The 15,226-nt window shown below is 46.3% G+C and overlaps 1 protein-coding gene across 1 annotated transcript in view; it reads right to left on the reverse strand.

Annotated features, from left to right (window-relative positions):
* Positions 1-14,303, reverse strand: part of E2F6 (E2F transcription factor 6) — a 27,929-nt gene extending 13,626 nt beyond the window's left edge. Inside the window, exons 1-2 of the mRNA XM_018558389.1 lie at positions 14,300-14,303; positions 2,122-2,147 (exon numbers count right to left, since the gene is read on the reverse strand). Coding sequence (XP_018413891.1) covers positions 2,122-2,134 — 13 coding nt within the window. The 5' untranslated portion in view covers positions 2,135-2,147; positions 14,300-14,303. The remainder of the gene's footprint in view (positions 1-2,121; positions 2,148-14,299) is intronic.
* Between the last annotated feature and the right edge of the window lie 923 nt (positions 14,304-15,226).

A 15,226-nucleotide genomic window follows, 5' to 3' on the forward strand; every position in this document is an offset into this window, starting at 1 on the left:
AGGAAAAACACCCCCCCCCCCCCATTTTCTGTTCTGATGACAAAATGTTAATCAAAAAATAAAACATACATACATACATACATACATACATACATACATACATTAAATTTGCACTTTTTGGTGTTTTCTACATTTTCCTCTGTGGATCATAACTGTGTGGCTGGTGGGACTTGTTAATCAAACAGCTTTGGCATCACTGGAGGAGGACCAGGGCGGAGCAGAGAAGGAACGGGACAGGGCTGCCGCGGAGGTATGCAGTCACAGCGGTCTCTCCTCCCCTCTGGTGCCGGCTGTAGGGATGTGTCCCCATTGCCTCTGCTGATACAGGCGGGGAGAGCAACTGGGATTAAAAGGCCAGCACCAGCAGGGAGGAGAACGGAGGAGCAGAGCGGCGGCAACCAATCGAACAGCAACTAATCGATGATGAGAATCGTTGCCAGCAATTCTCATTATCGATTATAATCCATTTGATTAGTTGTTGCAGCCCTAAACTACGGGTAATTTTTTAAAATTAACCCTCACCGTGAGGCTATCCCCGCACTGCAAGGGTTCAATGCTGAAAATAACATTATACTCACCTGATCCTGCCTTTCCCTGGAGCCTTTCTCCCCCTTCACTGCAGCAGTCTAAAGGTGCCCATACACTGCACGATTATCGTACGATAATCGTATGCGATCGGGTTTTCGTACGATAATCGAGCAGTGTGAGTGAGTCATCACGTTCTATACACTGGGTATAGGGGGAAGACATACCATTGCTTCAGTGGGAGGAAAACAGGTTTCGGGGAGCGCTGTCACAGCCGGCCAGCTCGGTGGATCAGGTGAGTATAACTGTTATTTTCCTCCCTAAACAAAAACAAGCTCTTAACCCTTGCAGTGTGTGAGTAGCCACATTGCAAGGGTTGGTAAAAGCCCTTTAATGGGGATGCAAGGATGTGGGATCAGTGGCTTTCTCTTGTGGCAACATAGTGTAGTCGGTCCACAAAATGAACTTGGGATAAGGTGTGTGGACTGGCAGGATTGACAAGTGCATAACACATGATAAATTGGAAGCTTGACTTCTGTCTGCGTGCCGGTTGTCCAGCGATCAGTATAGGAAACTGCTGGCCATTTACTAGCAACACATGTAACTCATGGCGTTTCTCAGCCCCCTACGCCCCTTCCTAAGCCACACCATGAGTTGCACAGTGCCCCAGGTAAACGGCTGGCCATTTCCTATGTGTGCACAACCTGGGTGCAGACAGAATTCAAACATGGCACTCTGCATGTATCATTGTTGTATACATGCGTTATATGGCTGTTTAAACCACAACTCCAGGTAAAAATGTAATTAACCCTTGTAGTGGTGCTACCCCCGCACTGCAAGGGTTAAGTCCTTGTTTTTGCCTAGGGTCAAAAAAAAGTTACTCACCTGATCCTCTAAGCCGGATTGCCCTTAGATTGGTCCCTGGAGTATCTCTTCCCCCTCCGCTGCAGCGGTCTAAGGTCCCTGAGTAAACACCTTCTATACACTATGTATAGGATGTGAGGAACATTCCATCACTGCAGCATGGGGGGGGTGGACAGGCAGGAGGGAGCGCCGTCTCAGCCAGTCAGCTCGGAGGATCAGGCGAGTATAATGGTTATTCTTGATCCAAGTCAGAAATGAGTGCCGTGCGGGAGTAAGAATATTTGTATGGAGTTGTCTGCTGTGAACTTCCACTTTAAATAGAAAACAGATACATTTTAGTTTGGGACTGTAAACACCCCAGCAGGGACAATAAAACAAGTAACCTGATGGGGAGGTTCCAATCCTTCCCCCACCATTCAGAACTTAGATACACGTTAACTACAATCAATCCATACAATCCTATTGTAACATATGGACCAGCAGAACGCAAACATGGAGTCATTTCACAAAGCTCCATCAATAAACCAGCCAAGCATGTTACTACATATCATTCTAAAGGCATTCCCAATAGGGTAGACGAGGTGAGGGCAACCTCGGCTGTGATAAAACTACAATTTCCATCGTGCCTGTGCAAAGCCTCATGGGACTTGTAGTTTCACCACATTTGAGTGCTCAGGTTGCCTACCTCTGGCGCAGACAGTCATTAGAAGAAAATGTCAGAGTTCCACTCACTTGTCATTGACATCTTGAGTTCATCACTGATAGCGTTTGGCTTGCCCTAGAAAAAGGAGATGAAAAAGAGAATATACAGTTGTGTGTCCAGGTTTCATCATTTGAAATGTCAGCAGCAGTATGATGACTGATCAACACGCCATATAAAACTGCATTTCTAAAGGTGACAACAAGCTTCACATTAGTGGTCTGTATAAAGGAGGAGGAACACCACCACGTACGGGGATGTCACTTACATCGCTTCCACTCAATACAGGTAATATCTGCAAAATGTATTTATTCATTTATTACAGATATTTATATAGTGCTGACAACCTACACATAGCGCACATTCACATCAGTCCCTCAATGAGCTTACAATCTAAGGTCCCTATCTCCCATGCATACATACAGAGACAATTAACCTTCCAGCATGCCTTTGGAGTGTGGGAGGAAACCCATGTAAGCACAGAGAGAACATGCACACTCCATGCAGATAGTGCCCTGAATGGAATTTAAACCTGGGACCCCAGTGCTGCAAGGCAGAAGTGCTAATCAGTAAGCTCCTGCGCTGCCCACTACTCAGATCCCAAAACAAGGCCTGGGAAGGTGCTTACCCAGTCAACCTCCGTGTATAAAAGCACAAAAAATGTACAATTATAACGGGTTACAATTTATTTATTTTTAGGTTTACGAATAGATGGAATTTTTTTTCCCATTATCTGTAAAAAAAAAAAAAAAGATGTGACACGGGGTCACATTCATGTCTGACAATCAGCACATACCAAGCTAAGAAAAAGCTCAGTGCTGCCCGTTTGTCTACATAAACTGACTTCTCCAGACTGGGTTGGACTAATCCCAGTTGTCAGGTCACCAATGCTCCTCTAAAGCCCATTTCCACCATTGCGGAGGTAGTTGGAAAAAAAAAAAATGCCAGCAATGCACACAAAGTTTACATGAAGCCGACATATGCAGTTGCTGTATATGAACACAGAAACTTATTTGTCCTCTTGATCTCTTCATGGCTCCTTTTTATAATGGCCGCCTCTGGCCTAGCACTATGTAAATGAACACTCTCTCTCCATTCATTAGTATTCATAGTGGCACCCCCATCCCCCCCTTCCAACGGACAGTGTATGGTGACCTGGAAAGGCAGAGCTGCTGGTGTGCACAAAAACTTGCTTTTTTTGTTAGCCGTCTTCTTCATGTCTCCTTTTGAAATGTCCGCCTCTGTTCTCTGCAAGCAGTCTGTGTAAATGAACACTCTGTCTGAGCTCTCGCCCCGCATTCATTAGTATTAAATAGTGGCAATACCCCCGACATTGTATTGTGAGAGGCAGAGATGGTGTGCAGTGATCTAGTTACAATGACTCACGTGGAGGGGGTACGCTGTTTCATAATCCAACCCCAGTGTCGGACTGAGTTTCCTGTGAAGCAAATTTTTAATTTGCAGGACTCGGGCCTACTAAAAAGTCCATGAAAAAATGAAGAAAGCCAGCAATGCGAGTCATGAACATGTGCCCACATATACATCATCGCTGCACCTCTACATTACCGCAATGAATGCTGATCACTTACAAAAAGGTGGAAATGGCCTTTAAATTTTACACACATACACATACCGGCGTTCGCTCACCTCTCGATCCTGTCACGGTTCTCTGCCGTGACAGGGGAGGGGCTGGATTCCCCCCTCCCCGCTCCGATCCTCCAGCGCTGACTGGCAGAACGGACGGGGGAGGGGGCGGGTACAGCTGGCTCTGCCTCTAAATAGGCAGAGCCAGCTGTCAGTCACGCAGCTGGGCGGATCTCGACATCGATGTCGGGATCCGCTGCGGCGTCTCAGTATACCGCGAGCTGTAGCTCACGGTATACTGAGCTTAGGGTGACGGGAGGGCGCTAGTTTGTGTCCTCCCGTTACCCTGAGAACTATTGGGAAAAGCCCTGACCCCATAGTTCTCCTTTAAAGTGACCACAAGGGATGGCGCCGCACAAGATCCAAGTAGTAAAGCAAGCCTTGTTCTGAGCTACACTTTCCTTGCAGTGCTTGAAGTGACCACAATGGATGGCGCCGCACATGATCCAAGTCACCAGCACTCCAGCGTGGCTCTATCTAGAATAGGTTCACCCAGCATACCGGGAGCGCATGTTCACATGTCATTACAGCCGTGAGATGGAGCCCTGGCACCAAAACCATTCATAGGCTCCCACCAGAGGCCATATTGCCGTACTAACAGCTCTCTCCAAGTCTTACGTTGGGTGAGCCCAACCCATGTGACAATAAGGGATCTATTTATGAAAGCATGAATGTGACCAGAAGTATTGTCATTTAAAAACACATGGGGCTGGAAGAGTCTCCTACAGAGTATGTTTGCTGGATGTCAAATCCATTGCTTTATAACTCTACACAATTGTTCATTTAAACTGACACATTGGAGTGCTGGTGACTTCCTTCTTTGCTACATCCTCCAAGTCATTCAGCTGCGTGTGTAATCTGATCTCCAGCTATTCCGGCCATTTACAATATAGCAAGAAATCCAGCTAAAGCTCAGGCAGCTAACATTCTTGGAACAACGGCCGCCTTCCTGCTTCTCTCATGACAAACTTAACTCAAAAGGGAAAAATTACAGGTCCTCTTTAAAAAGGACAATTATGAACTAAGGGCAAATAAAAGTACTTCTTGCCTTTACTCCAATTGATGGGGGGGATGAGGAGCGCCGATGGGGGATGATGCGACAGGAAGTATCAGATCGCAGCAACACAACACTGAGAGCGGTGACATGTGACGGGGAGACAAGTCAGAGATTTCCTGTACGGGGGGGGGGTGAACGATCATGTGAGAGGAGACATTCGTCTCTTTCTCATAGAACACCAGAGCTTGCAGAGAGGGGGCGGGGCTATGTAAATACTAAGCAGCTGCAAGGAAGGGGCGGCGTTATGGTAATAGCTGAACGGTCAAAGGGGAACTAAGATTTCCATACAACTGCTGCACGTTTTCAAGACAGAGACAGGAGGAAGGAGGGGCGGAGGCACTGAGGAGAAACGGCCTTCCATGCACGCGCTGTCATTTGCTGGCACAGATGATGGGGACGTGGAGCTAGGAAGAGAGCTGCTGCGCATGCCCATGTATTCGTGGACGCGCAGCAGTTCTCAAGGAACGCCGCCAGTCACAGTGAGAACGATCAGTTGGGAGGATCCCGACAGCATTGTCGGGATATCTCCCCACTGTGGCGCTTAGCCCCGCCCACCATCTTGAAGTAACGTTTGTATGTTTAGGGTGCATTTTGGATTATAGGAGTAAATTGCAACATTTACACCTATAGCCCATGGAATCCAAAAATAAAGAAAAGCTTGGACCCCATAGTTCTCCTTTAATGCCCGCTTCCTAGGAACACAAACTCACCTTTCCTTATCCACCCCCAATTGTTCATTCTCTGGAATGGAGCCGCTCTATGGAACTTATAATGGACTGAAGACAATCCCTCTCCCGTCATGTGACCCTTCCGGGCCAATCACCACCCAGATAGCAAGGATAACTTGCCACAAACCTGTGGCAGGGTTGAATTGTAATTCTTGCTAACTGGCTGCACACATCCCTGGCAAGTTGTAGACTTGCGGAACACTCGCAGCACAAGTTCTAGTTGACACTTTTTACATTTGTAGCAAATTTGCTTGGCAAGTCTACAGCAAGAGTCCTGCAGGTCTCAGCAAGAGCTCTGCAAGTGTACAGCACTTTTACAAAGCACGTTGATCTGGAGACTTGTAATGCAGACTTGCTGTAATTGTGAAACTTGGCAAGTCTAGCAAGTCATTTTCAAACTTGCAGCCCAATTGCTTGCTATCTGGGCAGGCATCATCTCATGAAAGGCGTCACATGCTCCTCCATACCCGGAAGTACATTACTTCACTAGTAGCAGGAGAAAGAAAAGCATTGGTAGCTGGGGAAGGGAAGACCAGTTGATTTGTGGAAAATGCATGGATGTAAATGCGGCCTAACTCCAAACTATTATCATACCAGATCCCCTTTAAGCCACTCAAGCCTCCCTTTGGTGTGTCCGATTCCCTGGTCCGCCATGCGAGCCTCCACACTTCCCGCACAACCTGTGTACCCTGCGCCCTCCCCCCTGAACTCCTCACCTCGCTGTCGATGTCCGGACGATCCTCTAATAACAGCTCCATGCTGTCGGGGGAAGGAGAACGAGAAGCCATCATAACAACTAACGCCACTGCTATTGATTATTCCGCGGGGACCAGCAACACGCCACACCTTCTCACAGTCACATGACACAACTTACTGCTGAGAGAACCAATCAGCTGTCGGAATTCCCGCCGACGCCCTAAGGCCATGGGTTCGCCTCGGAGTCTGCCAGCTGCCAATTGGTTAAATGACGTGCGCTTTCAGCCACTAGACGCACAATGCGGCCTACTGTTCTGTCCTCGGGAAGGAGCCATGTTTGTGGAGACGGACTTGGCTGCTATTCCATCCGCCTCCAGCAGGTTCCAGTATAAGGCTTCCTACTAAAACGGACGAGGGGGCTGTTTCTTTCCAGCTAAAGAAAGCAAAACTTCAGTGATATCACTAGGGCATTACTTATAGTAAAGCTGCCAAAATGGCCTAAATGAGCTCTAAACGGTTTCAAAAGACAAGTTTACCTTTTTATACAGAAAAAAAATAACGCCACACAAAATTATATCTGAAGCCAAACATTTTTTCTCATTTTACAGCAGGGCAGGGTAAAACCACCGTCAGTTTTTTTTGTTTCCATCCCACTAGGGCAGTGGTGGCGAACCTTGGCACTCCAGCTGTTTTGGAACTACAAGTCCCATGAGGCATTGCAAGGCTCTGACAGCCACAGACATAACTCCCAGAGGCAGATGCATGTTGGGATTTGTAGTTTTGGCACAGCTGGAGTGCCAAGGTTCGACACCACTGCACTAGGGAGATTTCCCTTCAATTCCTGTTCTGTAGGCTCAACAGGAAGTGAGAGAAAATCTTGCCAACATGTTGTGCTAATTTGTGCCCTTGTAAACCCAACAGAATCTTATCTTTGTTATGGTGGCATACATGCATCACAATGTAGCGTTAAAAGGGGAATGCTTACGTTTCCTTTGAGCTTTACCATTCTGCTACGTTACGTAAAAGTCGCGCTAACCTGATATCATTCTAATCAATGGACTTTGTTAATTATATTTTGTGGTAAATATATATGGGGGCACACATTACGTAAATGTTGTGTTGGGAAAAATTGCAGGAAATTGTATTTTTTATTTCTATTCCAAATAAAAACCAAGCAAATAAAAACATGGATATCCAAGTTTGCTACCAAAATAAAACCCCATCTGTCCCGAAACATAACAATCTATATAATATGTTAGAGTAGACCACGAAACCTTCAAGATATAATGTGCTAAAAGGAGACATCACCAAAAGGAAACAAAAATGCTCGGGGCACAAATGGGAATTTAGGGAGAAAGGGATCCAAGCAATTGCATGGTACAGTGCATTATTCGCACAGGACTGTGTGAATAACGCACTGAACTAGTGTGAATTGGCACTCAAAAACACACAACACATACACAACCACAGACACAATCTTACACATTTACAGACAATCTCACACACACATATACACTCCAAAAAAATGTGTACATTTTTTTTCCTTTTTTTTTAGGATCCACCCAGTCTACCTACCTTACGAGAACCTGCGTGAATTTTCAGCTTGGGGTCCAGCGCTAGGCTGCTGTGACGGAGCTCCATCCATACGTGCATTGTTTGTACAGATCCCTTGCGCGCCCTGTAGAGGTGTCGGGAGCCAGAATGTGACATCACTCTGGTCCAGGCACCCCTACAGGGCACGCAAAGGAGCTGTAAGCAATGCACGTATGGATTGAGCTCCCTTGCGGCCATACACCCAGCCCACCCTACCTTAAGCTGACACTCTGCTCCGGCCAACATATTTTGAATGGCTGCTCGTTGCGAGAACTGACGGTGCTGCGATAGGGGTAGACTGAGTCTCTCACCTAGCGCAGTGCAAGGCACATGGGGTCGCGATCCACTTTTGGGTCACGAACCACTATTTGAGAACCACAGTTTTAGAGTGTCGGTGTCACGTACCTGGTAAGAGAACGGAAGGTGAGGAGGCTTCTCTTGCGACTCGTGTCTTTCCGCCCCTGGAGGTGGGAACAGGGAGCAGATGGACAGCGAGGGGTACGAGTGCCACTGATGGGAACCGACACTGTGCAGGAGACGTCCTGATAAAGTGTAGTCAGCATGTCGGAGGACCACCGAGCAGACAGCTGATCAATAGCTGTTTGTAAATAACTGAGGGCATAGCGAGCTTACTATGTACCCAGTTATGAATGAACAGGAAGTGCTACACATCACTTCCTGTTCAAGCATGACTGGGGGACATAGTAACCTGAATGGACAGGAGCACTTACTACAGAGTTTTGCTGTCCATTCATAACTGGGAGAGTACTTTGCCTCCTCAGTTTGTGACTGAACAGGAAGCCTCTGTACTGAGTGCTCCTGTTCATTCAGTGCTGGGGCATTAGAAAAAGAGACTGAGGACTCTGTGCCCTCAGGGTACGTTCACACCAGATGCAGTGTTTTCCGGCCCGATTCTGGCCAGAACGCACTGCATCGCAGCCGGCTCACTTTTTTGCCGGGCAAGAGGGGGCGTGGCGGGTCATTGAAGTGAATGGCACCTTAGCCACGCCCTCCAGCCACAATGCGATCGTCCGCACGAGATCGTAGGGCACATTGTGCCTGCTGTCCAGTCCGGTGCGATCAAAATGCTGCTCTGGATCTGCCTCCTGGAACATGTGACAGTGTACATTATCTGAGGGGGGAAAATTCTGTTCCCCTTAGATCTTGTGAGATTTTGCAGTTTACAGATGAGATTTCCTAGGAAGGCACTGGTGATGTAACCTTCCCAGGATGCATCTATGAGGCCAGGGCTACATCACCAGTGCCTCACTCTACCAGGAAGTGGAAAAACAGTCATTGTAAGTATATGCAATAAATGTTTGTTTAACTAATGAATGTAAGATGATTTCCTGTCAGCATGCTGATGTGATTTTTTGTTTAAAGGAGGTAAGGTCCGTTTTAAGCAAATAATAGTTAGTGTATCTGCTGCAAAACTTTTTTCTTGGAGATCATGCCAGTAAGAGAATTTCCTGTTGCAGGCTGACATTGCTAAGTCACTGCCTCACTATTAGCAGCTTGCATTGCAAGCCTGCCTTGTGCACTGCTACAGTTGCCCCTTGTGCTGCCTATCTGCTAGACCAGGGTGGCCAATTCAGACCCTCCAGCTGTGCTTTAACCCCTTTGGGACTGACGACGTACAGTGTACGTCGCCAGCATCGGGGCTGTTTAAACAGACTCCCGGTGACTTTTGCCGCCGGGACTCTGTTTAAACTTGTAGAGCCGACTGTCGGCTTTACAACAGAAGCGATCCTGGCGACTTACCTGTCGCCAGATCGCTTCTGCGTCCCGAAGAAGGGGCCGCCCCCCCCCGCCGGACACCCCCGCCGTGCTTCCCGGGCTCCGTTGCCCCTCCTACGGGCCCGGGACCGGCGATCTTTGTGTCCGCGGGGAGCTGGGGAGGAGGTCGACGAACTTCCGTTCATCGATCCCCCTCCCCGTTCTATGGGACCGGGAGCGATGCAGATTGCATCACTTCCGGTCCCTGGGCTGTCAGTTCTGGGCTCCTGCAGCCCAGCTATAAGCTATTGATATAGCTATAAGCACTTCAATAGCTTATTTCCAGTGTAAAGGTGACACTGAGGGTCTTTTGGACCCCCAGCATCACCTTAAAGAGTACCTGTCACCACCATCTGCTATCACATGGGGAGGCTTGTAAGCCCCCCTATGTGATAGCAGTCAAAGTAAAGTAAAAAAAAAAAAAAAAAACTGTTTTTAAAATGAAAATTAAATATAATAATAAAAAAAAATGTTTTAATGTCCCCCGCCCCCGCGAGCAGGCGCGTTGCCATGTAAACGCGCGTCGCCATGTAAACCGTCTTCTATGGACTTTTTGGGGTACTGCAGTTTTTCGCCGTTTCACGGACGCACACAATTTGTAAATTACAGCTTGCGATATACTGAGACCGCCACAGCCGGGACAGATCCCGACAATACTGACGAGATCCACCCAGCTGTGTGAGTGACAGCTGGCTTTGCATATCTAGAGGCAGAGCCAGATGTGCCCGCCCCCTCCCCGTTTGTCCCTCCAGTCAGCGCTGGAGGATCAGGGGGGGGGGAAACAGTCACGGCTCTCTGCAGGGAGGTGATCAAGAAGTGAGCGAGCGACGGTATGTGTTCTCTCACATCCCGATGTATTGAGCTGACGTGTGACAGTTTCATTGTCACACGTCGGCTCTAACTATGAGGCTGAGTCATTTTCACTCACCTCATAGTTCTCCTTTAACTACAAATCCCAACATGCCTTTGCTTCTGGGAGTCATGTCTGTAACTGTCAGTCTTGCATTGCCTCATGGGACTTGTAGTTCCACAACAGCTGGAGGGACAGACTTGCCCACCCTTGTGCTAGACCGTATATGTCTCAGATTCTCACTAAATGTCACCATTGCAGTAATGTATGGTAAGACATGTTTTTCACCACCCATTACCATAACACATGTGTGAAGAGGGCCTGACAACTACAACTGAAGTTTACATTTTTTTCCCTGCCCCCCCCCCATCAGGAAGCTAAAGACATTTTTTAAATTAAAGCTCTTAATTTGTATTACATTAGACCCAGTTACATCATCCATGGGTCCCTGTGCTTCTTTATGCAATGCAGGAAGATTATGGCTGGTGGGAGGTGCCTGCAGGGCGCTGTACATAGTTTCCTGGAAACATGACAGCACCCCTCTTCGGTACTCCTTTAAAGAACTCTCAACCCTGACACAAGCAGGGTTGAGAGTTCTTGGGAGGAGTTGTGCAAATTTCAAAATGTTTTAATGGGTGTGTATCAGTTTGGAGGCATGGGTGTTCCTAGGCAGGCTGCATTTGCATGCAAACTACCCTAGGTGATACCCACATGTGATGTTGAACCTCCATCATTACAGGAACTGAGATCCAATGAATAAAAGGGGCAGTTTGGGGCAGTCAGGCTGGGGAGGAGAGAACTAGATGAAGCTTGATGTCCTCCAGCCAGGAAATGAGGTGGGCTCTATCTGACTTGCTGCAGCTCCTAATGCACATTATGAGAAGCTAGCAGTGTGCAGTGAGATCAGAGGAAGCCATGTCAGTCCAGGAGAGGAGCCGCTACAACTGTGCAAGACTGAAGGGAAGGCCGGAGGTCAGCTTCACAGCCCAACTCCAGCTAAAATCTATCAGATTGTGAATGCTTTCTATTTCATTTATTAGCTTCCACTTCCTGAACCTGCTGTCTGTCATGGCTACAGTCGCCTTTATCCATCCCGGGATACAGACATTTTCACAACAAAACATTATTTCTGGTGCTAAGCATGATGAGAAAAATGCTCATGTTTCACTATAGGCCCCTTGGAATAAATTGTAGTTCTAATGTAAGAATGATTGGATTTTGGCACCACATCATATCCCAAGACGTGTGGTCAGTTTGCTTTGTGTCCAGTAGAGGGCAGTATAACACAACTATAATGGATATCACAGACTCACAAGAGCTCCAATTTTCTGTATTACAATTCCCTGACCAGAGACACAAGTATTTTCTTTCAGCTTGCTACATGTATTCGCTGTTTTGTTTTTATTCCATTCAAGCTTGCAGTCATATATACAAAAATAATTATAATTGTTTTTTTTATGAAATCATCGTTCATTATTTGCAATTTAAAGTGACATTAACCACTTGAAGTCCGCGGTGTTAAACCCCCTTCCTGGCCGGGCCATTTTTCAGTATTCAGCGCTGCGGTACTTTGACTGACATTTATTCCGTCATGCAACGCTGTGCTGAAATACATTTTATACAATTTTTTGGGGACAGATAGAGCTTTCTTTTGGTCCTATTTAATCACCACTGGGGGTTTTATTTTTTACTATATTAAGGAAAAATTACAGAAAAAAAATAAAATAATAACTTTCCCCTATATTAAATTATAAAACATTTGTTATTACCCAATTTTTTGGTAAAATATAAAAGATGGGGTCACATCGGGTAAAAAGACACCAAACATGTCAATCCTTAAAATTGCGTGCACGCGCGAAACCTCAAAAAACTACAATACCCAAAATTGGCCATAGGCGACGCTTTAAAAGCTTTTACCGCTCATCAGTTTAGTGTTATCAGTGATTGATGGCCTTAAATGATTTATTTAGTTTATTTATTTAAATTTTTTAACGTATGAACATATACCAATAAAATGTATACCATGGATCGATGAATAGTGATCAAACTAAGTAACGACAAATTGGATGCAGTGAATTGGATGCAGTGATTGCTCTCACTCCGACGTTTGTGGAGATATGTAACATGTGTAGCGCAATTGTCGTTTTCGCGGGCTGAACAAATCACCCCATACAATTGATCGGCGGCTATAGAGCCGCTGATCGGTTGTATGTGAAACAGCACTGTAGTTTTCAGGAGTCTATCAAGCGCTGGTGACGGTCTCTGATCCAGCGCTGACTCCTGTTTCTTCCTGTTCCACAGAGTCTGTGCGGGTGCACGCTGCTGCATTAACTTACACTGTGGGGGTTATTCACAAAACTGCCGAGTGAATAACCCAGCCGAAGTGAAGTGAGCCGAACGCTGTTCGGTATTCACTGCTGGCTTGTATGGCTGATTTCCGGCGAGCGGCATTTGGTATCTCCGAGGTCCCGAGCAGAATAGAAAAGAAGTGAAATACATTTTTTAAAAGTTGTTTGTAAATGTAGGAAAATTAAAAAATAATGAAAATAGTTTAAAGAAAGGAAAAAATAAATAAAATTAAAAATAATTTGTAAAAAATCCCCGGCATAGATGCCGGCAAAAGAAAAACAATTGGGCGGGGCTAGCAGAGACCGCTAGCTCCGCCCAACTGTTTCCTATTGGCCGGCACCTGCTAGAGGCTTCTAGCAGGTGCCGGCCAATGAATAACAACTGGGGGGAGCCGGCCGTTGTCCCGCTTTGGCTGTCGCTTTGGAGACAGCTGCTGGAGACTGCTTTGTCCCTTGTTAATTGTGATCTTGTACTGGACATGAAGTTCAGAGAAGCTGAGCTGAGAGAGTTGGAGCTGTTTGAAAACATGGTGACTGTAAGTGCTTGAGCAAAAATATAAAGAAATACTTTGTTGGCTAATGTATATTTTTTTTAAATTGGATTATTGAAAAAAGTCTGAGAGTTTAATACAACTTTAAATGCTATGGCTGGAGTCTTTTTTATGGTTGTTAGCGTGGATGACCTTTCATGGACCCTTTACAAACTTTTAGTTTGTGTAAGTGAAGATGAGGAAAAACATTCCAAGGAAAAGCTGCAACATGAGAGAAGACCTGGAGGCAACAAAACTTCAAACCGACGGTCAGAAACTGACAGCGAGCTGAGAGTGATAGGAGGTTAAAGAAGCTAAAGGTACACAAGGGTTTAGGATGCATTGGAGACTTGTTTACTATACAGACACACTGACAAGTATGTGGGATTAGAAGCCAAGCACCAACTGACCTACTGATATCAGATTGCTGTGTATACCAGCCCTTAGCCAAGCTGTGGAATTCAGATGGGCTTAGGAAGTCAAAATGAGGCAAGTGTTTCCTGAGACCTATGACATGAGTGTACTAAAGGAGATGTAAAGTCCCAGCATATCCTCTCCTGTTATAACATCAGCATTGTAATAGGAATACATAGTAGAGTTGTTTCTGATAATACAATCAAAGCTTACTTGAAATAAATCCCTTTTATGTAGTGAGTGCTGCCTTCCGTCTACCCATGTGACGTCAACTTCCTGGACTCCCAGTGTGCTTTGCGTCTCTTTCCCGCTGCTTGATGTGATGCAATCTCCATTTCTCAAGACTACTTATCCCATCATGCATTGCTTCCAGCAAGCACTGATAATGTTACATTGTTCAGCTGTTAAATTGCAGTTCAGATGGCAGGCTCTGTGAGAGTGGTGACACAGGAAGTTCGTATTCACAAGGCTGAGTAAAGTTGAGGTGCGGGTAGTGACAGTCATTTTGGTGTCACCCCCCATCTGAAAAGGTCATGGACCGAGCGCCCAACAGTTTCGGGAGAGAGGAGGGGACCCGGCGGCATACCTTATCCCACCGGGTGACTGTCCCCCTTCTCTCTGCCAGCATCCATCACCAAGATGGCCGCTGGCAGGTATCAATAAGATCGCTGCGCATGCGGAATGACATCATCGCACACTAGCGCGGTGACGTCACAGTGGGGTGTCACCCTGGAACCGCTTCGTGTGACAACCGGCCTCTGGACCAGGGCCGGAAGTACATTTAGCTTTGCTTGCCCAAAGCAGGGCTACATGTAGAAAACAACTACCCGCCCTGGCATCGGGAGATATCAGTTCCACACCCTTGGTGCCCCTCCACTCCCTGCTGCCCCAAGACCGGGCCTTGGTTGGCCTTGGGGGAAATCCGTCCCTGTCCTATGGGCATCTTCAATAAGTTAAATAACTTCAATAACTTCTAGATGGATAAGGGGATTAGGAGTGGAATAGAACTTATGGAAATGCAATATAGAAATACAGATTTATTTGTAGTTTTTGAGCATAGATCCTCTTTAAGCTAAATGAATGCTCTGTGATAAATTGTGCCATACAAAATGAACTTCATTTGCAGCTAATTCATTCATTGACATTGCCCCCCCCCCTGTCTTGTCTTGTTATATTCCTTGAGTGGGTACTCCATTGTGAAGACAACTAATTCACAAGTAAGCAGGGAATGCCAATATGAAGACCATGAGAACAGTTTTGCCCATTTTTGGGAAAAAAAGGGCATTTTTGCATCATCTTTTCTGTATTCCTGGTTGAAATCTACACAGGGGTACTTTCATGCAGAAAAAAACTAACTATTGGTGACTGGGGATTGCAGCTGCTTCTCTTTGTAGCAGATACTGTATTGCCAACCCTTAGTAGCTCTACACAAGCAGGGTTGGCATCATAAGTCAGCTCTGCCTGAATCGGACATTCTATACTGCAGGCTATTCCCACTGTT

Source organism: Nanorana parkeri, unplaced genomic scaffold (assembly GCF_000935625.1).
Source record: "Nanorana parkeri isolate BGI_ZX_2015 unplaced genomic scaffold, ASM93562v1 scaffold336, whole genome shotgun sequence".
NCBI lineage: Eukaryota > Metazoa > Chordata > Amphibia > Anura > Dicroglossidae > Nanorana > Nanorana parkeri.